Below are 22,825 nucleotides of genomic sequence, written 5' to 3' on the forward strand. Positions count from 1 at the left end.
GATAATACATTCCTATTTGACTAAATTTTTAACAGAAAACCTATCAATTCATTCGTTAAGGGCGTGCAAGCCGTTTTTAACCGGATTACGAATAATTTGAAGAGATTCTTAATAAATTGGCAATTTTAATTTTTTTACGTGTACTTTTTTTACGTTTGAAAGTTGTTAAATACTTTTGTTGTGTTAGTAGCGTTACAATTTATTTTTTCCGTGAGATATATTAATATGTTAAACTTGTTGCAGGTGCACGTAGTATTCCACGTGGCGGCCACTGTTCGCTTCTCCGAACCTCTGCCCCTCGCGCTGGCCATTAACGTGCGCGCGACCAAAGACATGATAGAGATGGCAAGGGAGATGAAGAATTTAGCAGTAAGAAAAAAAATCATTCTTTAAAATTTAACATATTTGACAAATCCTTTCTGCCCTTTAATGTCCCAAGATGCCTCTGAAGCCATTAGCACTAACCACCCCCTTTGTGTCACTCCAGCGCCCTTCCCCTCTAATAAATTTGTTCTGCCCTTATATGTTCCAAGGTGCCTCTGAAGCCATTTGAGCTTCCCCTCTAATAAACCTTTTCTGCCCTTTAATGTCCTAAGGTGTCTCTGAAGCCATTATCACTAACCACCCCCTTTGTGTCACTCCAGCGCCCTTCCCCTCTAATAAACCTTTTCTGCCCTTTAATGTCCTAAGGTGTCTCTGAAGCCATTATCACTAACCACCCCCTTTGGGTCACTCCAGCGCCCTTCCCCTCTAATAAACCTTTTCTGCCCTTTAATGTCCCAAGATGCCTCTGAAGCCATTACCACTAACCACCCCCTTTGTGTCCCTCCAAAGCCCCTCCCCTCTAATAAACCTTTTCTACCCTTTGATGTACCAAGGTGCCTCTGAAGCCATTACCACCTTTGTGTCCTTCCAGCGCCCTCCCCCTAATAAACGTTTTATTATTCGGGATGAAATAAAGGACGTGTTCTAATTTGGTACCGATTTTAGTACAGTTCAAGATCGCGGACATTATTTGATATATTCTGACTGCCGTCATTGTTTTAGTACAGTTCAAGATCGCGGACATTATTTGATATTATCTGTCCCCCGTCTTGTTTTAGTACAATTCAAGATCGCGGACATTATTTGATATCATCTGTCCTCCGTCATTGTTTTAGTACAATTCAAGATCGCGGACATTATTTGATATCATCTGTCCTCCGTCATTGTTTTAGTACAATTCAAGATCGCGGACATTATTTGATATCATCGGTCTTCCGTCATTGTTTTAGTACAGTTCAAGATCGCGGACATTATTTGATATCATCTATCTCCTGTCATTGTTACAGTTCAGGATCACGGAAATTATTTGATATCATCTGTCTCGCAATCGTTATTTCAATTCATTGACTAGCTAAGTCCTCCATCTTTGCTTTTAATGGAATAAAATAGTAGATTTTAGATTATTCATAATCTGGGAATATTTGTGTACATTTATCATTTTTTTTAAATCTTATGCTGATGAAAATAATAATAAGTATTGCCTCCCTTTCAGTCCTTCGTGCATGTGTCCACGGCTTTCTCGCAATGCTACGAAAGCACGCTGGAAGAGCGCTTCTACGATAGTCCCGTGGACCCGATGATGCTGCTGGACTTCGTGCAGACCGCCAACCCTGACATTATCGATAGCATCACGCCCAGGTAACAAACACCCTTCGTGCGTGTGTCCACGGCTTTCTCGCAATGCTACGAAAGCACGCTGGAAGAGCGCTTCTACGATAGTCCCGTGGACCCCATGATGCTACTGGACTTCGTGCAGACCGCCAACCCTGACATTATCGATAGCATCACGCCCAGGTAACAATCACCCTTCGTGCATGTGTCCACGGCTTGCTCGCAATTATACGAAAGCACGCTGGAAGAGCGCTTCTACGATAGTCCCGTGGACCCGATGATGCTGCTGGACTTCGTGCAGACCGCCAACCCTGACATTATCGATAGCATCACGCCCAGGTAACAAACACCCTTCGTGCATGTGTCCACGGCTTTCTCGCAATGATACGAAAGTACACTGGAAGAGGTCACTGTATTTTAATAAAGTTCATAAGAAGCCACTAATTCTAAGTGCTCCAGGCTGACTTAGGACTCTTACTTGACACTATCTCGGGGACAAAACACAAAATAAAAATACATTATATCACCTATTACTACATCGATAAACTTAGTATTTAGTATTTAAAAATACTTACATTATAATAATTTATTTTCAGCTTTTTGAAATTCAAAATTGTCAACACACCGTCAACGTATAGGCATTCAAAAAAACAAATATTATTTTATGAACAAAACAGTAGTTTAATTTGCATTAAATCTATATTTGTAAGACAAAATTTAAGGCGCACATTTTTTACGTTCACATCCGTTCTCATAATAATTTGCGTATAAGGTAGGCGTCACATTGCGCTATACTCATCTCGGCTTGGCCTATTTCAGCATATCGCTCGCCATACATTCACATTGGGATTGTACGTAGCCATCATGATAAAGCGTTTTGGTATCAAAGAACCTACCTCAGTGCTATTTTGAAGTATAAGAACATTAAGAACCTACCTTATTTCTTTCTTAATGTATAAGAACATTAAGAACCTACTTTAGTGCAATCTTAAAATTTAAAAACTTAAGAACCTGCCTTAGTCCAATCTTAAAATATAAAAACATTAAGAACCTGCCTTAGTGCATCTTAATGTATAAGAACATTAAGAACTTACCTTAGTGCAATCTTAAAATATAAAAACATTACGAACCTACCTTAGTCCAATCTTAAAATATTAAAACATTAACAACCTGCCTTAGTGCATCTTAATGTATAAGAACATTAAGAACCTACCTTAGTGCAATCTTAAAATATAAAAACATTAAGAACCTACCTTAGTGCAATCTTAAAATATAAAAACATTAAGAACCTGCCTTAGTGCATCTTAATGTATAAAAACATTAAGAACCTACCTTAGTGCAATCTTAAAATATAAAAACATCAAGAAAAGACCTTGACGCTTTAACATAAAATGCCATTTCCCAGAACCCAGATCGAAATCAAATAAAAAAGGGAAAACTTTGGGTTTTTCAAAATTTTCTTTTGCGAAATCAATATATTGGAACTGGCCGAGCTTTCAAACTGTCAGCATTAATTCTCGAATAACTATGAAATAATATGATAATTCACAAATAAATTTTATTTAATCATAATTATAACTGGATTTTTCTCCCCTAAGTGAGATCGTCTGTAAAAACCCGGTATAAATATAAATAAACATTTTAAAAAGTAATACAAGATATATACATTATGGTACACACAGTGATACTAAATTAAATAAATAAATACATTTTTTTAAACTTAGATCAGACTTGTACAATTATGACTTGTGCTTATCGTGTTACAGCGATTTCGCTATTTTCAGAGGTTGTTGACTAGCCCAAGACTTAAAAACATTAATATGCTAAATGACTTTATTTATTATACTGTTATACTTGGTGGAATTATATATTATTAAAATAGAAAATAAAACATTTTTTAACTTATTTCCACTTTTTTATTTTACCACTACCGGTTTCATCCTATTATGGACATCTTCAGGCTGGCAATTGAAATTCTTTTGTTACAGAATTTATACAAAATTAGGTACACAATGTCAAGGTAGGTACATATTATTGGGTTATTATTAATTTCAAATAATAACCCAATAATATGTACCTACCTTGACATTGTGTACCTAATTTTGTATAAATTCTGTAACAAAAGAATTTCAATTGCCAGCCTGAAGATGTCCATAATAGGATGAAACCGGTAGTGGTAAAATAAAAAAGTGGAAATAAGTTAAAAAATGTTTTATTTTCTATTTTAATAATATGCTAAATATTTCCAAATGATATTATTGTGTGGGCACCTATACATTTACACATATTATGGGTTGTTTAAAGGAATTCCTAAAAGGTACTATTCATTTACATCGAATTGTAAACACTTTAAACCAATTTGTGTGATAATTTATTCCACAAATTAATTGATTTAATTATATTGTTTGTAATCATTTTATTTATCCAATCGTGATTATTGGTAAACGATTTGAGACCACGGATACGCTCGATTATATAATCCAAATGGTTAGTCGATTTACGCAGGACAGATTCGAAAATATTATTAAAAAATGTCATCTTATAATTTATTACGAGTGATTATTGGTAAACGATTTGAGACCACGGATACGCTCGATTATATAATCCAAATGGTTAGTCGATTTACGCAGGACAGATTCGAAAATATTATTAAAAAATGTCATCTTATAATTTATTACGAGTGCCTATTTTTTCTACGCTTTTAATTCCTTTCTCTCAAAAACAATATTTAACACATTTTTTTATTATATTCGATTTTATACAAATAAATTCAAATAACATAATTATTTAAATATTTACAATCTGATATTACGTACTAACCAACAAAAATGATGTACAGCCGCCCCGGGAACCATTTATTTAATTATTACATAATTTTAAAATTATAACAGTATGCAAAATAATTTTTTTTTTCATAATTTTTTAATATACTACTACATAAGGTGAGCTCCACAATCTCGTGTTTATGGGAGGAGTAAGTTTATACAAAAAGATAATAATGTTTAATAGGTGATGTGTGAACAGTATTCAAATTACAGAACAAGTAATGTGTACACAAAAATATTATTGCAAGTAATACAGTTGTTAATACAGGGTTTTCCAATAAGAGGTGTTATTTTGAATAGCCCGCTATTTCGCTGGGTGTTACTTTTGAAGCTGTTATTTCTTGACATTTGACAAGTAGAAACTACGCCATTAAAAATGGAATGATACACGCTTCAACAACGCATTGAAATTATTAAAATTCACTTGAGTGAATCAAATGCAAATCATCTTGAGTGATGAGGCCCATTTCCACCTCGGTGGCTTCGTCAACAAGCAAAATTTTCGCATCTGGGGCTCGGAAAACCCAAGAGTTATTGTTGAAAAGCCTCTCTATCCTCAACGCGTGACTGTTTGGTGCGGTTTATGGTCCGGCGGAGTCATTGGACCTAACTTTTTTAAATGAGGTTGGAGCAACAGTTACGGTGAATGGATTGCGCTATCGAGAGATGATTAATGATTTTTTATAGCCGAAATTGGATGGTATTGATTTGGACACCGTTTACTTTCAACAAGACGGCGCTACGTGCCACACAAGCAACGAAACCATTGATCTTTTACGATTGAATATCAAAATATCACCTCTTATTGGAAAACCCTGTAGAAGTGTAAGGAGACAATACATAATTAAAAGAAATATCTACTAGTGCAATAATAGTTGAATGAATACTAGGTTTGTATAAGACCTGACATAAATTGAGGTATGAGGTGTTTATGATAGTAAAATTAATTAATTATAACAATAGCCAAAGTTTTTTTTAATTGCTAGATAGTATAGATTGTTTGCATATATTAAGGGTACAATATATCATTATCCAATTTCAGTGAGTTAATTCTCTTTTTGAATTGTTCATATTCTCGATGTTTCTGTTACCTTAATTTAGTTTTTGGACAGTAATATATTGTACCATTTCATACCTTAATATAAGTAGAGTTGCTGCGCCGTGGTCGTTCGTTAGGGTGGCTATTAGGCCTTTTGTTTTGAATCGATTGGATAACCAACGTGAGAATTATGATAATGTATAGGGACATGATATACCACTGTATATTATGTTACAGGATGACTTAACTTAAGGTTGATAACAAAATTTATTATGTTCAAAATAATTTTTCGTTTTAGTATAAAACCTTTTTATAGAGTAAACTTGCACAAAATGTCATCGATGCTCCAAATATAACTCAATTATAAATTTGATTGGATTCTTATTTGAAGAGAAAAAAGAATTAACATATTTTTTAAATTTTAAATCAACTCAACTAATTGTTAAGCTTATTATTAAATTTAAAAAAATGATCCCATAATAATAATAATAACTAGCAGATAAAAACCTGTTTGAAAACTTCAACAGTTCTTTTTGAAAATAATAGAGGGCGCCACGTCCGTTTACAACAATCCTAAACTGTACATCATTAACATAATAATACTATCAGATAGTATTAAAAATTATGGCGTTTGGCTGTGTACGGCAGCTGCGATAAATGTTAACAATTTTTAAAAACAGTGCATTATTTTTTCAGTTTGATAGGAAAATGGCCAAACACGTACACCTTCACCAAGGCGCTGGCGGAGGACTTCCTGAGAGTTCAGGGGGTCGGTATGCCGTTGGGGATCTTTCGTCCTTCCATAGGTAAAGATAACCAATTACTTACACTCGCGGGATACTTTCAAGTACTAATTTGACCCAATACCTACCGTTTTACATGCATATAATACAAACTATAACGAGTACATTGCCCTTGAGCCGACCCGACAAAATGTATTGCAACAATAGCTCGGAGACAAACTATTTTAGGTACAATTCCCACTTGTCACGTCCACTTTTCTGACAAAAAATGTTGTATTTAACTGATCTAGGTATCATTCATTTAAGTCAAAATTACATTCCGCCTCTTACCGGTCCTCCCACTCTAGTGACCAAATTCATCTGAAAGTATGTATTACGAAATCTGAGACTAATCTATAAATCGAACATACATCTTACCATCGTTTTCCAGATTTTCTTGAGTAAAATTACACTTACTTCATAGTAACAGTCATACAAAAATTACATCTACCCTTCCGAAAATGCAGTTATCCGAAAATTACAGATATCCTAATAATACAGTAATCCGAAAATTACAGTCTTCCGAAACATACTGTAATCCGAAAATACAGTAATCTGACAATTACAGTAATCTGAATATTACGACAGTCATTCCATAATTACAGTTCCTATCCCCAAAATTACGGTACCTAAACCGAATATTAAAGAAATCCGAAAATTATAAAATGTTATCCGGAATGTAACCAGAATGAGTTTTTAATATTTCGTACCTTCGCAAGCAGTTTGTTGCCACTGCGGTCGACAGTTTTAGGAATGTGTAATTAGGTAGGTACCTATATTATTATTTTATACAACTCTCCCGGAAGTTTACCTTCATTATTTTCGTATTTGGTCCTACTTAAAATTACTTACTTTTTATACCATTTTTATATTTAATATTGTATGCAAATCAGTTTGTGGTTTGTGGACTGCAATCAATATTTGACACAACCATTGGGAAGCTGTGGTTAACAGTTAGAATTAGAGATTCTGACTTACCCCTGGTCTTTGATGTAAATCGATATTATGGCCTTGAGGGACACTGCGGTTATCACTGCACAAGCTTCCGTAATACAGTCGAATTAAACCCACCGAGGGAACACTTTCTTAACAGACTGGTAATGTAAAATAAATTGTTACAATGTAGATATCATGTAGATATTAGGTACTCTAAACTGTCAGACAGGCACAGGTAATTGGGTGGAGGAAAGAAGGAACATATATTAAAGAGATATGCATACACATAGTTGCGTCAACAAATATTTTTGTACTTTTACATTTTACACTTCAAACTTTTTATTAGTTATTTTGTTTTATTGTGTTTCACTAGTTATACTTGTTAATGTCACAAGTATGAAAATAATTTTTTTTTTTTTTTTTATAGTGAATACCTCACAAGAGTCCCAACTGCTCCCGTCTGGAGCCAGTGAGACTATGGCATCCCCAATTGGGGGATGTTGTGAGGCTGAAGGTAAGTGGGGAAGGGAAAGAGGAAGGTGGGGAAGTACCATGTACATATGTACATATAATAGTAAAAACCTTTATATTTGTGTAGTTGTGTCATCGTTGGAAGAACCTGTCCCTCGCTGGGTGGACAACTGGTACGGGGTGAGCGGGTTCATCACGGCTTGCGGCACAGGACTACTCAGGTAACTAACTAACTAGTATACAATAACAGTACTACTCAGGTAACCAACTAACTAATATTCAATAACAATAATCCTCAGGTAACCAACCAACTATGTAGTATACAATAACAGTACTACTCAGGTAACCGACTAACTAGTATTCAATAACAGTACTACTCAGGTAACTAACTAACCAGTATACAATAACAGTACTACTCAGGTAACCAACTAACTAGTATACAATAACAGTACTACTCAGGTAACCAACTAACTAGTATACAATAACTGTGGAAGTTTTTAATCACATTCAACGTCAAATAAAACTACTACTTTCATATCATGAATAATTACATCTGAAAACACTGATATTTTTTAATGGAACCTGTAGAAAAGTGGGGAAAAGCACAGATAATTATTTACAAGTGCGATAATTGTTTTTATGTAATTGAAAATGTCAAGTAAAAGGATATGTTTTTTATAACTACAACATGTGTATAGGAAAGGAGTCCACGTCAGAAACTTCGTCGTAGAAATGACCCGTTCTCATGTGACAAATGTCAACTGTGCACGAATGTTGAGTGCACGTTCTGCGTGTTTCCTGACTGCCCCTGTTGTCGAAGAAATCAATGATGCTAGTTCCTCGGAACATCTTCTAAACACCAGTAAAACAGGGACATTTGTACCGTGTATATACACCTATAGGAATCAGACAGTTCATCGTGATGTCACTACCAAGCTGAAGAGAAATGAGAACACGTCGATTATGTAGAGTGTAATTACTTAAATTTACGCCTTACATACTAAAAAACTCTTTATACTTCTGGCTACTACCGCTGACGAGTTTAGTCTGCGTTGAACTCCAATAATTTACTCAAAACTCCAATGTCTTCTGTTAAACTCGATCATTTCGTCAACAGTCTTGAAAATTCCTTCATCCAGGTGATAGGCAGCTGCTGGTCGTCAACCAGAGAATTTTATGGATCCGCATGTTAGTTGACATTGGCTTCTTGACTTCGGTGAAACACCTCAAGCAGTGTGCGTGTGCTGATAGTCGTTTATTGACCTTCTCACACCCATGTAATTCATGATTTGCAGTACCTACCTGTGATTTTTATGGGTTATTCTGGTTTCAGAGCCGTGCGAGCCAACAGACAGGGGGTGGCTAACGTGGTACCAGTGGACATGTGCATTAACGGTCTCATCGCCGCGGCCTGGGACGTGGCCGATCGCTACAAAGGCATGTGAGTATCTGCAACGCTAAGATTTTAACTTCTGTGGGATAATAAAGTTTATATTACTTTGACTTCTGCAGTTTAAGGGTGGGATGGCAACAGACAAAGATTACATACAGTAGTGCCTACTAGCCCGCCCTCTTTACGAACCCAGAACTCCCCTTGTGTACTGAAGACTATTCAGTAAATACTACATATATCATTTAACCCCTTGTTTGCCATCGTGAAAACAGCTAAAGTCATTTCAATGAATATGTCGATTCCAAATAGTGGTTTTTCACTTTTTCAAATGTATAAAAACTCTATCTTGACAAGACAAAGGATTTCGTTGGCCTGTCTGAGACCTAGAAGTCGAAAGGTGAAAATGTTTATGTATTATATTATATTATTATATTTTTCTTATGTCTTGCTTGGGTGTCCCCGAATTATTCAACCACTCGAGTTCCTTTCCCCTTTATTCCACTCTACATATCCTTACTATCTATGGAATTATGTAATTAACCATGTGTGTTATGTCGGATGAAGTTTACATATTTCAACTTTTCATAATATATATAAGTTCAAACAATCGTGTAATTCACACTTCTAGAAATTTTCTATTCAATGATTAATTTTCAGAAAAACTAGCGTTACCTTACCTACATCGCGTGACATCCGCTTATACAATTATGTGCTGGGAGACAAGCACATTACTTGGGGCGAGATCTACGACACGACCGTGCTACACGCCAAGTTCACATGCCCGCCGTCACGTGCACTGTGGTACACCGTGCTCTTCATGCAGCCCGGGGCCCGTGTGCACCAGATAGCGCGCTTCTTCCTGCATTACATCCCGGGACTGTTGGCTGACACGGCTAGCGTGTGCATTGGGAGGAAGGCAGAGTGAGTACACATTTATTTTTATTATTCTATTTTATTTATTTGTGCATTTAAGTTTACAAATTACTAATTATTATAACTTTTTATTGAACAATTTTCTTACATGGGAACAGATAAAATACAGGGTAATAATATGAAAATACAAAAATACAAGGAAATATAAAAAATAAGTGTAAACAAAAAATCCCTCAAACACATCCAAATCAAATCCCACAAGCAAATTCCTCAAGGGTATTTTAATATTTATAACATATTTCTATGATTTAAGATTTTAAAATTATACGTGAAATATTAAGTATTATACAAAAGAAAGATAAAATTTAAGTGAAAAGAAAAAAAATTAACCCGTAAAAAATAAAGATTTTTTTACTATAACGCATCTATTTTCAATTTTCGACCTAGTTGTACCATTTCTTGGGTCAGCTAATGGCCAATTTCAAAGAAAAAAATCTTGGTTTGACTGTAAATTGAACCTTCATCGAAATTAGCTAAGCTCAGTAGTTCTTGTTATCCGGTAATTGACGGCTACACCAGAACTAAACGCAGAAAACCACTTAAAAATTATATGTTAATCTCAGCTCTTAGAGGGTTGGAACTGGCAACACGGTATCGCATCTTCATACATACGAGGCCCGTGGTCTAGTAGGCTAATGCGTCGTCGCTTCCCAAATCAAACGTATAGCTGTGTGGCATCTCGGTTCGAACCGCAAGCCGGCAAATTTTTTTTTTTATTTGTATTTTATTATTATTATTATTTTTTTTTTTTTTATAAATTAAATTTAATTTAATAAATAATCCTACACCATCTATCTGAAGAAATAATAACTAATTATCGACAACATCACTTTTAGCCAAAATCACAACCAGGCATAATGGCAACAATCAATAAAGTCCAAACACTATCAAAACAAACCGAATCACCACATCGAACTGATGCCTGTGCAGACCAGCAATACGATAAATTTATAAAGTATGTCGATAAAAAGATGGAGGATTTAAAACAACAACTATTCAAAAAAATTGAAGATGAGACACTGAACATAAGAAAAAAATTTGAATTTGATATATCAGATATGAAAAAAAGTGTTGACCTCAGCCGTCAATATCTCATAAACATGACAGAAAAAAGTGATGAAGCAAGCAAATCTCTTGAATTCGATGATAAACAACATTCCAAAGAAAAATTCAGGAAACATGAACCAATTGTTATAATTAAACCTAAAAATCATGAACAAAAAAACACAAAAACACAAGAGGACATAAAGAACAACATAAATCCAGTTGATGTGGGCGTGGCCGGAATTAAGAATTTCAAAAAAGGATCAGTTATAGTGGAATTAAAAAACACAGAGGCAACAAAAAAGATCCGAAAAGAAGTTATCACTAAGCTTGGGGATAGGTATGATGTTGATATTCCTAAACCCAAGAATCCAACAGTAAAAGTGATAGGAATGACGGATAAATATACCGCCGAAGAAATAGAAAATAAAATAAGAATGCAAAATGATTATATAGACAAGGAAAACTCTAAAATATCGGTAAAATTTATAAAAGAAAATAAAAAAGTAGTGAAAACAATAACTTTACTGTATTCATAGAAGTAGATGGAAAAACACACTCAAAAATGTTAGAGGAAGGGAAGATAAATATTGGATGGAATAGATGTGCTGTCTTCGATCATCTCTCAGTTCTGAGATGTTTCAATTGCAACGGATACAGACATAAAGCAGGCGTTTGTAAAAATAAAAAATCATGCGGAAGATGCTCAAATGAACATGATACGTCAGACTGTCAGGAAAATATTGACAAAATCAAATGTGTAAATTGCAAACTGACAAATGAAAAACTTTCATTAAATTTGAATGATAATCACCATGCATGGAGCAAAGGGTGTCCTATTTACAAAAGAAACATAGAATCGGAGAAGAGAAAAATTGATTTTTTAGGATAAAAAAAAAGACAAACGTATACTATTTAAATATTTCAAGTCTTTTGGCCCACGTAAATGAAATTGAAGTTTTATTACAAGAATTGAAACCAGAAATTTTAATGTTAAGTGAAACATGTATAACTAGTGATATTTACGATTCTGAAGTATCATTTATTGGGTATTCAACTGTAAGATGCAATTCATTTAGTCGGCATACGGGAGGAGTTCTAATGATTATTAAAAATAGTATATCTTTTAAAATAATATCAAATGAAGTGTTTGATGAAAAAAATACATGGATACTGGCAGTACAAATAAGAAAAAACTTTATTAAAGGAACATACGCTGTATTATATCACTCACCAAACCAAAGCCATTCAAAATTCTTAGATTTTTTCGAAAGTTGGTGTAGTAAAAACATGAAAAATCAAGATATGTTTTATGTAACCGGTGACTTTAACATTGACATGAAAGTCAAGAATACCTACAGTAATAGACTTCAGAGTTTAGTGAATTATCTAGGAATGAAACAACTTGTGACCAAAACAACTAGAATCTCAAATACATCAGCAAGCATTATTGATTTAGTCATAACAAATCATTTTTACTTGAATGTTAATGTTATGGATACTCCAAAAATATCTGACCACGAAAACATATTAACAATATTTGAAACGACCACAAGTCCGAAGCCACAGGGAATACGAAATATAACGTATAGAAAAAAAATAACTATAATAAGGATACATTGTGTACAGCATTACAAAACAAAAAATGGATCTGCGATACCCAAGGAAATTTAGACGGAAAAGCCGATGAACTAGTAGGACATCTGAAAACAGTAGTAAATGAGCTAATGCCTTTAACTAATATTATATTAAAAGATACAAATAAATGGTATACGAAATCCCTACATATTCTACAAAAACAAAGGGATACAGCCTATAAAGCCTGTAAAATACAATTCACTGAAGAAAGGTGGGAAACTTATAAGAAACTTAGAAACATGTACAGTACAGAAATAAAACATACCAAAAATTCGTATATCAGGCAAAAAATAATTACCTCTCAAAGTGACTCAAGAAAAATGTGGACTACACTTAAAGAAATTATAAGCGGCAAACAGAGGGAAAACATTAAGGAAGTTCGGTTTCCAGATGGAGTTGAAGATGATACACTTAAAATAGCCCAAAAATTTAACACAAATTTTGTACTTAGTGTCGAAAACATAAATAAGAGTATTCCATTAGTCGCAGATACCTCTTCTCAATCATCGGAAAAAAAAGAGAATAAAAATATTTTCAGGTTTAATAAAATTGACAATGAGTATTTAATGAAAATCATTAAAACAATGAAACCAAAATCATCGCCGGATGGAATTACTATAAGCATAATCAAAGATGCACTGCCAGCTATAGGAAACAGATTAGTTGCACTAATAAATGAATCTCTGACTAAGGGAATTTTTCCGCAGTCATGGAAAACCTCCATAATAACACCAGTGCCCAAAATAATAAATGCTAAAAATTTCGAAGACTTCAAACCAATAAATGGATTGCCTAAATATGAACAATTACTAGAATGCATTGTGAAAGAACAGATGAGTAAATTTATAGAAAAAAATAACATCCTAGTAAAAGAACAATCTGGGTTTAGAAATAAATATTCCTGTGAAACAGCAATAAATTATGTGATAAATGAATGGAAAACGGCTATGGATCAGAAGAAAATCACAATAGCAGTGTTCTTGGATTTTAGACGTGCTTTTGAAACTATAGACAGAGAAAGACTAATAATGAAATTGAAGGACATAGGAATCCGTGCTAATGAATTGCAGTGGTTTATTGATTACTTAAAAAATAGAAAACAAAAAACCAAAATTGGAGATACTATCTCTGAAGAACAAGAAATCAACATTGGAGTTCCTCAAGGATCTGTTTTGGGACCGCTCCTATTTATTTTATATATTAATGATATAGTGAAGTGCTTAAAGTACTGTTCCATCAATTTTTTTGCAGATGACACACTTTTATATATTATAGCAAATAATATTGAAGATGCGTTGTCAAAAATACAAAATGAACTTAATGAATTATCTAAGTGCATAAATAAATTGAAATTAAATGAAACTAAAAGTAAATTCATGGTATTAGGGAAAAAACTAAACGTACATACTGTCCTAAATATAGACAATCAAAATATGGAAGAAGTAAAAGAAATTAAATACTTGGGAATCATAATAGATAACAAGTTAAAATTTAACACTAACTTTGAAATTTTAAATAAAAAAATGGCGAAAAATGTTAATTTCTTAGGTAGGATAAAAGGAAAATTGGACATTAAAACAAGGATATTGGTCTACAATACCACTGTAGCATCCCATCTAAATTATTGTACAAGTGTAATATTTCTAAGTAACAAAACCCAAATTAAGAGAATGGAAGTAATCCAGAACAGAGGCATGAGGTCAATACTGTGTTGTAGCAGGTACACCAGAATAAAAACCATGCAACGTCAACTCAATATTTTAAGTGTGTGGCAACGATTAGTTTATAATACCTTAGTGTTTATTTATAAGCTAAAAAATAAAATGTTACCTGACTATATGTCAAAGAATGTTAGAATTAATAGTGCAGTTCATTTATATCCTACGAGAAACTGCAACGATTTTAGGCTTCCTAAAACACACTTATCAGAAACCCAAAACAATATTTATTATAAAGGTTTTAAAATGTTCAATGAACTCCCGGTAATTGTTAAGGAAGCTAAAAGTCTTGCAGTTTTTCGTGGATTATGTCTCAATGTTGTGAAATCTAAATTTTAGTATGTAAGAAGTAAATAATATTGTAGTAGTCATAGAAAATAATATATTAGGTATAAGATGTAAACTCTTATAACTAAATAAAATATACATTAAAAAAAAATATATACATAAGCACACATTTCACCACAACCTTAGATTACACATTACACATCTGCCCTGAGCTAAAGAAGGAGGCAGCGCAACACGGCATAATACCCCAAAAACAAATCATTATTATACTTTTGGCCGTGAAAATTTAAATAATACCAAAAATTAAATAAGATTAAGATTAAGATTAAATTAAATATTACATTATAGATGATAACTTTCAAGAAAAATGTCTATGTTAAATCTTTTTAAGTTAATTTTATCCACATTTTGACAACCATTCACTTTACATACTACATATTACATTTTATCTTGCTTAACCCTCCCGCCTCGGAGGGGGATAATAAACACCCCCCAAATGAAAGCTTTGTGGAATACCTAAGTTGTTTTATAGATCACATACTCTTTAGTTTAGGTAAAAAGACTATACGGTTATCGATCTGCATTAAAAAAAATTATCTCATTACATTTTTTTAAGAATCACATATAAAATAATGTCAATCATATACAAATATACATTATAAAGTACATATTGCACAGGTTGAGAAGGGATCAATAACGCTAGTTCCTCGAAGCATCTTCTATTAAAATACCGATAGAATACGGACAGCATTCCCACCTGACACCTGTGCTCTAAAAATTGCAAACTGTATATTAATCAATTTTATTATATAAACCATACAACATAATTCCATTGTATGGATGTCTTTTCAGATTCCTAAAGCTGTACGCGAAGATAGACATGCTGGAAGACGTGACGGTGTTTTTCTCCACGAAGACGTGGAACTTCAGCAACGCCAACATGCCCAAGCTGCTGGCGCGCATGTCTGCGGAGGATCGCAAGCTTTACTTCTGCGACATGGGCCAGATCCACTGGGTGGACTTCCTCAAGTCAGTAAATCTCCTTTCATTTGATGACATGAAACGAAATTCTGTCGATTATTACTACACATAGATCTTACAATTATAATTACAGGAGTTGTAACCATTTGATACTCAGAATTGAGTGTATTGCTGAATTTATATACATTTCCAACCGCTGAATAGATGCTTCCCTTTTTTATACTTTATCGCACAAGAGTTCCTACTGCTCCCAACCGTCTGTAGTCAGTGAGACAACGGCATCAGTGAGACTACGGCGTATGTTGTGAGGCTGGAGGTAGTAGGAAGGGGAAGGAGACAGGAAAGAGGAAGGTGAGGAAGTACCTGGCTATTCAGATCTGGCCACAAAATACAGCTAAAGCCATTTCAAGCAAAGTTTCGATTGAATGGTGATCTCACAACAGTATCTACCAATCTAGAACATGCCGCAAATAAACTATATATTGTGTTTAATTATGTAGATTTTAATGGAAACCAATTTTTCCCACTGATTTAATACCTTTTGGTGCTAGCCCATTTAGCACGCGCTCTGTCTCTGTTGCCTGACATTCTATACCGCCATCCCATTTGAATTTCATAATGATGATGAAAAATAGTTTTGTATTGGAAATTTAAGGTCTTACAGCACTCGGTTTTTGTCGATTGATTGCATTGCAAGAATCTGAGTCATTCGAAAAGTTTCAAAGATTGTAATTTTTATTAATTTTTTAAATGTACTTTTTTTACACATTCACTTTACATATTCCATTTTGAAGTGGAATAGAAACACGCTGTATGCAAACAATACATCTATGTGAGTACTGTGTTTGAATCAACTCTGGTTGCGAAACCTAAAATTCTTAATAATATGTTATATAAAATTTGATGACATTGACGGAGCGTAGCGAAGTCCCTTTTCACTGGTCCACTTTGCGTTTCATCTGTTTGTAAATTTGTTTCTGTTTTCTGTGTTCGGTCAATTCTGTCAAGATGGTAGCTGTGTTTGATAGTACCTTTTTATTCCACCAGAGTGCATGAGCGTTGTGGCAGTTGTGAGTTGTCAAGTTGGAATAATCAACATTACGCGTAGTCTACTATTCACAGAACTACTAGTCTTAAATTCTTGGAAGGAACTACATATTAATATGTCAGGATCTAATTTTCAATTTTAATTTCGTTATAATGTTTCAGAACATATTTCCTCGGAGTGAGAAGATACTTACTAAAGGACGATGACTCCACCATACCGGCTGCTAGGAGAAAATATTACAAGTAAGCATATATTTCTTATTACTGTCTTCTTTACTGCACGTAAGGCAGTGCTTGGATTCCACTTCAAGATTCCACTTCATGGTATCCGCTTAAACAGCGCGGGTGTAAACTGTGCACCTTAAAATTTAACTTTAGACTTACGGAATTCAATAGTTCGTTTGTGTGAAAGCACTATGAAACAATACATGATTATTACTTCAATGGTGAAAACCAGAGATGATCTTGCAAACCCCCAGACCAACTGTTTCATATCTACGAAACCGCTTTGGACTGAAGGTGAAAGTCCACTGCGGCCACAACACTCACTTAAAGAATCGTAGCAAACTCAGGTATTTTGTCGTAAATGTATTACATAGAGCAGGGACCGCGGAAGTACTCTATGACGGGGGGGGCAAACTTGTTTAGTCACCCTCTTCCTTCAGTCTCCTCTCCAGTCAATCAACTAGTTATAAATAAGACAAAACGGAGATGACTAGGTCAAACCAATAACAGGTTCAGTGAATAAAAACTTTTTTTTTAAATATTGCTTTATTGCATTCATTGAACGATACCAAAACCGTTGCGTCTCTCAGCCGTCTTTGAAGCAAATTCCCTAAGAATTTCATTTAAATCTAAACTAAATGTTTCCGCCTTATGCACGTGCAGTATTGCTAGATAAGTAAGTCTTCTCTGCTTCAGTTGCTGGTAGTCGGAGGAATGTTCCGATGCGTCGGAGGGTACTCGGAGACCTTTCACACGACGTAGACGTAGCTGGCACGGTGAGGAGCAAGACTACTAACTTTTCTACTTCATTAATCATTGCTCTTGAAACTTTAGGTAGATTAGCCACTTCTCTTGCGTACTCTCGGACAGTCTTCACGTGAGGTATTGCTTTCTTAGCTATCTTCATTTGCAGTGCTAGTGAGTCAATATCAAAATCAGTTGCGTGAACGCCTAATTCGACACTTTTTCATTTATGAAAAAAAAGCACTGTGATTCACTAAGATACAGATAATCTTTACCAGCACAGATAATCCTTCTTTACCCACGTAGTAAAATTGGAGGGGGCGCGGCCCCCCCATTTGATTTTAGGGGGGCATTTGGCCCCCTCTGCCCCCCACTTCCGCGGTCGCTGACACAGAGTTCATTACAACAAAAAATGTATTACACAGAGTTCATAACAAAAGAAAATGTATTACACAGAGTTCATAACAACAGAAAATGTATTACACAGAGTTCATAACAACAGAAAATAACGAAGTTATGAAGTTTAAAGGTGAAATTGGGTAAAATGTATACAATATGGAACTCCAGTGAAAAATATTATGGCTTATAAAATATATATGCATATAGGTCAACAAACACCAATTCTTTAATATATATAATTATGCATAGAATTAATAAATCGTTATTTAAAAATGAATAAAACATCATTCCTTCAAAACGCCCTGCTTGGTTGGCATCACTGCATCGGTTATTTCTAGCGTCAAATACAAAGCGTGGTGTTATCTATTTCTAACGCTGCTTAAATTATCTCACCGTAAAACAAAAGGAAATAGAACGACCATTTTACGAGTTTGTCTCAGTTTAGTACCTACTGAGTTGACCCTGTTGATAGAAAAAGTAAACATCTTTTGAGGTCACAAGGCACCTTGTGGTGTTTTAGCGGGCATTGAAAAATTAAAACTTTGAAAATTATTTTAACTATTAAAAATAACTTAAATAAAAACTAAAATAAATATGCTTGTATTTAAGTTTAATATAAAAATGGACTGGAGTTCCTTATTGTGTCTCATAACATCACACGAAACACAAATCGGCAGTAATGCCATACCTGCCGAAATGTCAGTAGATCCCCCCCACGTACCGTTTTTGTCTCTAATCTACTGATTTTTTAACCTAAAACTACCGATTTTCATTTTGGCGGTATGGCATCACTGATGCACCGTGATATCACACGCTTCTTAGCCGACTTTAAACATCTACATTTTGATGGATATCAGTATTATTTTCCAAAATTCTAAATGTTCTGTCCTCAGCATGCACTAATTAATATGATACATCTCTAAATGCAGGATTTTCCAATAAGAGGTGTTATTTTGAATAGCCCGCTATTATAATGGAACGATACACGCTTCAACAACGCATTGAAATTATTAAAATTCACTTGAGTGAATCAAATGCAAATCATCTTGAGTGATGATGCCCATTTCCACCTGGGTGGCTTCGTCAACAAGCAAAATTGTCACATCTGGGTCTCGGAAAACCCAAGAGTTATTCTTGAAAAGCCTCTCTATCCTCAACATGTGACTGTTTGGTGCGGTTTATGGTCCGGCGGAGTCATTGGACCTTACTTTTTCGAAAATGAGGCTGGAGCAACAGTTACGGTGAATGGATCGCTATTGAGAGATGATTAATGATTTTGTATGGCCGGAATTGGATGGTATTGATCTGGACAATTTTTACTTTCAACAAGACGGCGCTACGTGCCACACAAGCAACGAAACCATTGATCTTTTACGATTGAATATCAAAATAACACCTCTCATTGGAAAACCCTGTAGTATAAAATAAAGTTGCTATCCGCATCTGTCTGTTTGTGCGCTTAGTTCTTCTAAACTACGCAACGGATTTTGATAGGGTTTCCACTATCATTTAGAAAATTTCTTCCGGAAGGTTTATGTATATAATACATTTATATTATATTTATAGAAAGTAGAGAAAAGTCGAAGTTTTCTAATCAAGTAGTAAATAAAATATTTTCGGACGCTTATTTTGCTAATGCTGGCTAAACCTTATTATGCTATGATCCACTCCCACCTGAGTTATCTAGTTAGTATCTGGGGAACCATTACCAAAAAAATGTTCCGAAATACAAGTTATTCAAAATAGAGCCGTACGGAATATATATAATGTGCCATGGGATACACATGTCAAAGATATATAGTCACTGACACAAATACTTCCTTTTACGATTCTGCCAAAGTTTACCAACACAACTGCCATTCTACAATTAATTCAACACTCCTCACACACCAACACTATACCAGTCTTTAATTCCGACATACACCAGCACAAAACACGATCACAAAATCAAATACACTTATCGTCATCTACTTACACGACTAAATTTGGAATTGACTCCTTACAATACATTGCACATAAGTAATAAAACGCATTACCTAGTAATCTAAAACTTCCGGCAACAAACAAAAAAACATTGGCAAAAGCTCTTTAAAGCTATTTCCTCAGCAGTTTTATTAATGACTGACACATTCTTTCTTTGGAACTCCAAAATAACTTCTGCGTTTATTTATTTTAATGCATCTGTGTTGTCTTGTCTTTAATATAATGTTGTCTTTCCCGAAATGAGTACAAATACATTTTAACTTATTATTTTGTAATGTATTGTTTTGTAATAAATAAAAAGATACGCCAAAATAATGTACTACGGAATTGTATATGTATCTTAAAGAGGTCTACAAAAAATTCCGCAATGGTATATGTCTATCCCCCGGGTACATGTCGCCGGGTACACATCAGCTAGTTTGTAAATGACCTGAAATTTCTTTGTAGGATACCTTATTGGTTAGTCTGAGAATTTCACCATTTAGATTTTTTTTTAAATCCCGCAATACTTATTCCCCATACTGGGAATTGACTCGTCACTTGTCACACAATTATCAAATTTGGTATATTATTAAATAATTTGTTTCTTTTACAGGTTATACATACTTCACAGGACATTGCAGCTAGTTTTCTTCCTTCTAACCCTCAGGGGGATTTATAAAGCAGCACAACTAATTAAACGTGTACGGGCCACATAATGACAGATTGACGTGTAAGTTTAGGAGAAAATCAACAGAATATTAGATTTAATCTTTGCCACAATGACTTTTTTTAATTAAACTACATAGTTTAGGGTATTATTATTATTATTATTACGTATTAGGGTACGTACCCTCAAGCCAAAACTAGTTGTGAACGATATGTTCAAATATGGACGACCAACATGATTATTTAAGAATCTAAATATAAATAAAATTACTTAACCCGTAAGGGCCAACAAGAAACTTCAATAAATAAAAAGATATTTTTGTTAAAGCCAACACACAGACCATTATATATTTTTGTTAAAGCCAACACACAGACCATTATATATTTTTGTTAAAGCCAACACACAGACCATTATATATTTTTGTTAAAGCCAACACACAGACCATTATATATTTTTGTTAAAGCCAACACACAGACCATTATATATTTTTGTTAAAGTCAACACACAGACCATTATATATTTTTGTTAAAGCCAACACACAGACCATTATATATTTTTGTTAAAGCCAACACACAGACCATTATATATTTTTGTTTATGTTTTCAACCGTCCGGTATATTTGGTCAAAAGTTATTTCTAAGAGTAGGTATTTCTGCTTTGCAATAAAATCCAAACAAATTGAATAATTCTTAACGTATTCGAAAACTAAAAACTGTTTTAGAAAGGTGATGAAATACGCTTTCAAAATTTATTATTTCAAATAGTCATTTCATAATTTTTGAAATATCAAAATTTTGAATGCAAACATAAAGTTTTAAAAATGACTAACCTTACTTTTGTCGTCTAAAAACTGAACTAAAAAACACACATTTTATTAGCCAAATATGTTATAAACATTATTGTCACCACCTTTTTTTTCATTTCCTATAAAATATTCACAAAGTTTCATAAACTTTCTTCAAATTGCGGTCGGACCTACGGTTTCATAAAGGTACACATTTCAAGTATTCTGTGGTTAACTTCTAGATTTGAATATAAAGCGTGGTGTTTTCTCTTTCTAACACTGTTTAACAAGTGGGACAGTGAGGTGACAGCGACACAACCATTTCTATGAGACTATATGAGCTGTTCTCAAAAGCGAACAAATTAGCCTGAGGGGTTGACTAACCTAGTAAGAGGTAATATCTAAAGGTTAAATGAATGTACATATAAGGTCGGCAATTACAATGCTTCGTATCATGCGTGGACACAATTCTTCAACACTGCAAATGAAGGGGACTGGCCCTTAAGGGTTAAAAATACAGTGTACATTGTATAAGTCAGTACAAGATAAAAAATATTGTTATTCAACCCCACAAGATTAAAAAATTATGAAAAAAAGCTAGGTAAAAAATGTATAGTTGAATTCATAGCGGTTAATAAGTTAGTTTTATATCCCGTCAGAGGTTAATAAATTTTAAGAACACTTTTCTATTTTGTAAAATAATTTATAATAAAGTTTTGCAAGTATAAAAATTCTTCTTTCATTTGTGTATCCTTTTAAAATGTCCCGCATTGAATGGAGGAAGGCTCAGTTACCTATGGAGTTGAATACCATTCTGAGTAACCAGGAGATGCAGCTAAACACCCAGCTAATGTCCAATTAATCAGATAAAACAAGGGAGAAAAGACAATGGGCCTATGGCTTGAGTGCTTACAGGATGGTCGTTCAATCGATCATTTCACACAACCCACTGACGAAAGTACCCGTTCTTTGATCGAATAATAGAATTTGACGTAGAATAAATACCATTAACGTAGACCATAGATGTAAAAATTGTTTTGTATAACGGGCGTCTTGAGTCTCGTTCTCGTGACACAGAAATAGAGATGATTAATCTGAAATGGATTGTCACTGCGCGTGTGGTTCCAGGCTGTATCAGGTATTTACCATTCCTATTTCTCTGTCTCGAGAAAGAAATTCGAGACAACCGGTCTAGAAAAATGTATACATCTATGGTTGCTCGCCACACCCATCAAGGGACTAAGGGTGCTCACTGAGGTGACACCTCATAGATCAAATGATCATCTCTCT

The 22,825-nt window shown here is 34.2% G+C and overlaps 1 protein-coding gene across 1 annotated transcript in view; it reads left to right on the top strand.

Moving 5' to 3' along the window:
• The window catches only part of LOC149410595 (fatty acyl-CoA reductase wat-like), an 80,442-nt gene extending 58,231 nt beyond the window's left edge, over window positions 1-22,211 (top strand). The window contains exons 5-13 of the mRNA XM_089648295.1: window positions 244-369; window positions 1,538-1,683; window positions 6,217-6,326; window positions 7,837-7,930; window positions 9,043-9,150; window positions 9,760-10,023; window positions 15,576-15,752; window positions 16,914-16,994; window positions 20,698-22,211. Coding sequence (XP_089504421.1) covers window positions 244-369; window positions 1,538-1,683; window positions 6,217-6,326; window positions 7,837-7,930; window positions 9,043-9,150; window positions 9,760-10,023; window positions 15,576-15,752; window positions 16,914-16,994; window positions 20,698-20,800 — 1,209 coding nt within the window. The 3' untranslated portion in view covers window positions 20,801-22,211. The remainder of the gene's footprint in view (window positions 1-243; window positions 370-1,537; window positions 1,684-6,216; window positions 6,327-7,836; window positions 7,931-9,042; window positions 9,151-9,759; window positions 10,024-15,575; window positions 15,753-16,913; window positions 16,995-20,697) is intronic.
• Window positions 22,212-22,825: the final 614 nt, after the last annotated feature.

This window comes from Hesperophylax consimilis, chromosome 27 (assembly GCF_061612785.1).
Source record: "Hesperophylax consimilis isolate HC1 chromosome 27, BYU_Hcon_1.0, whole genome shotgun sequence".
NCBI classification, from domain to species: domain Eukaryota; kingdom Metazoa; phylum Arthropoda; class Insecta; order Trichoptera; family Limnephilidae; genus Hesperophylax; species Hesperophylax consimilis.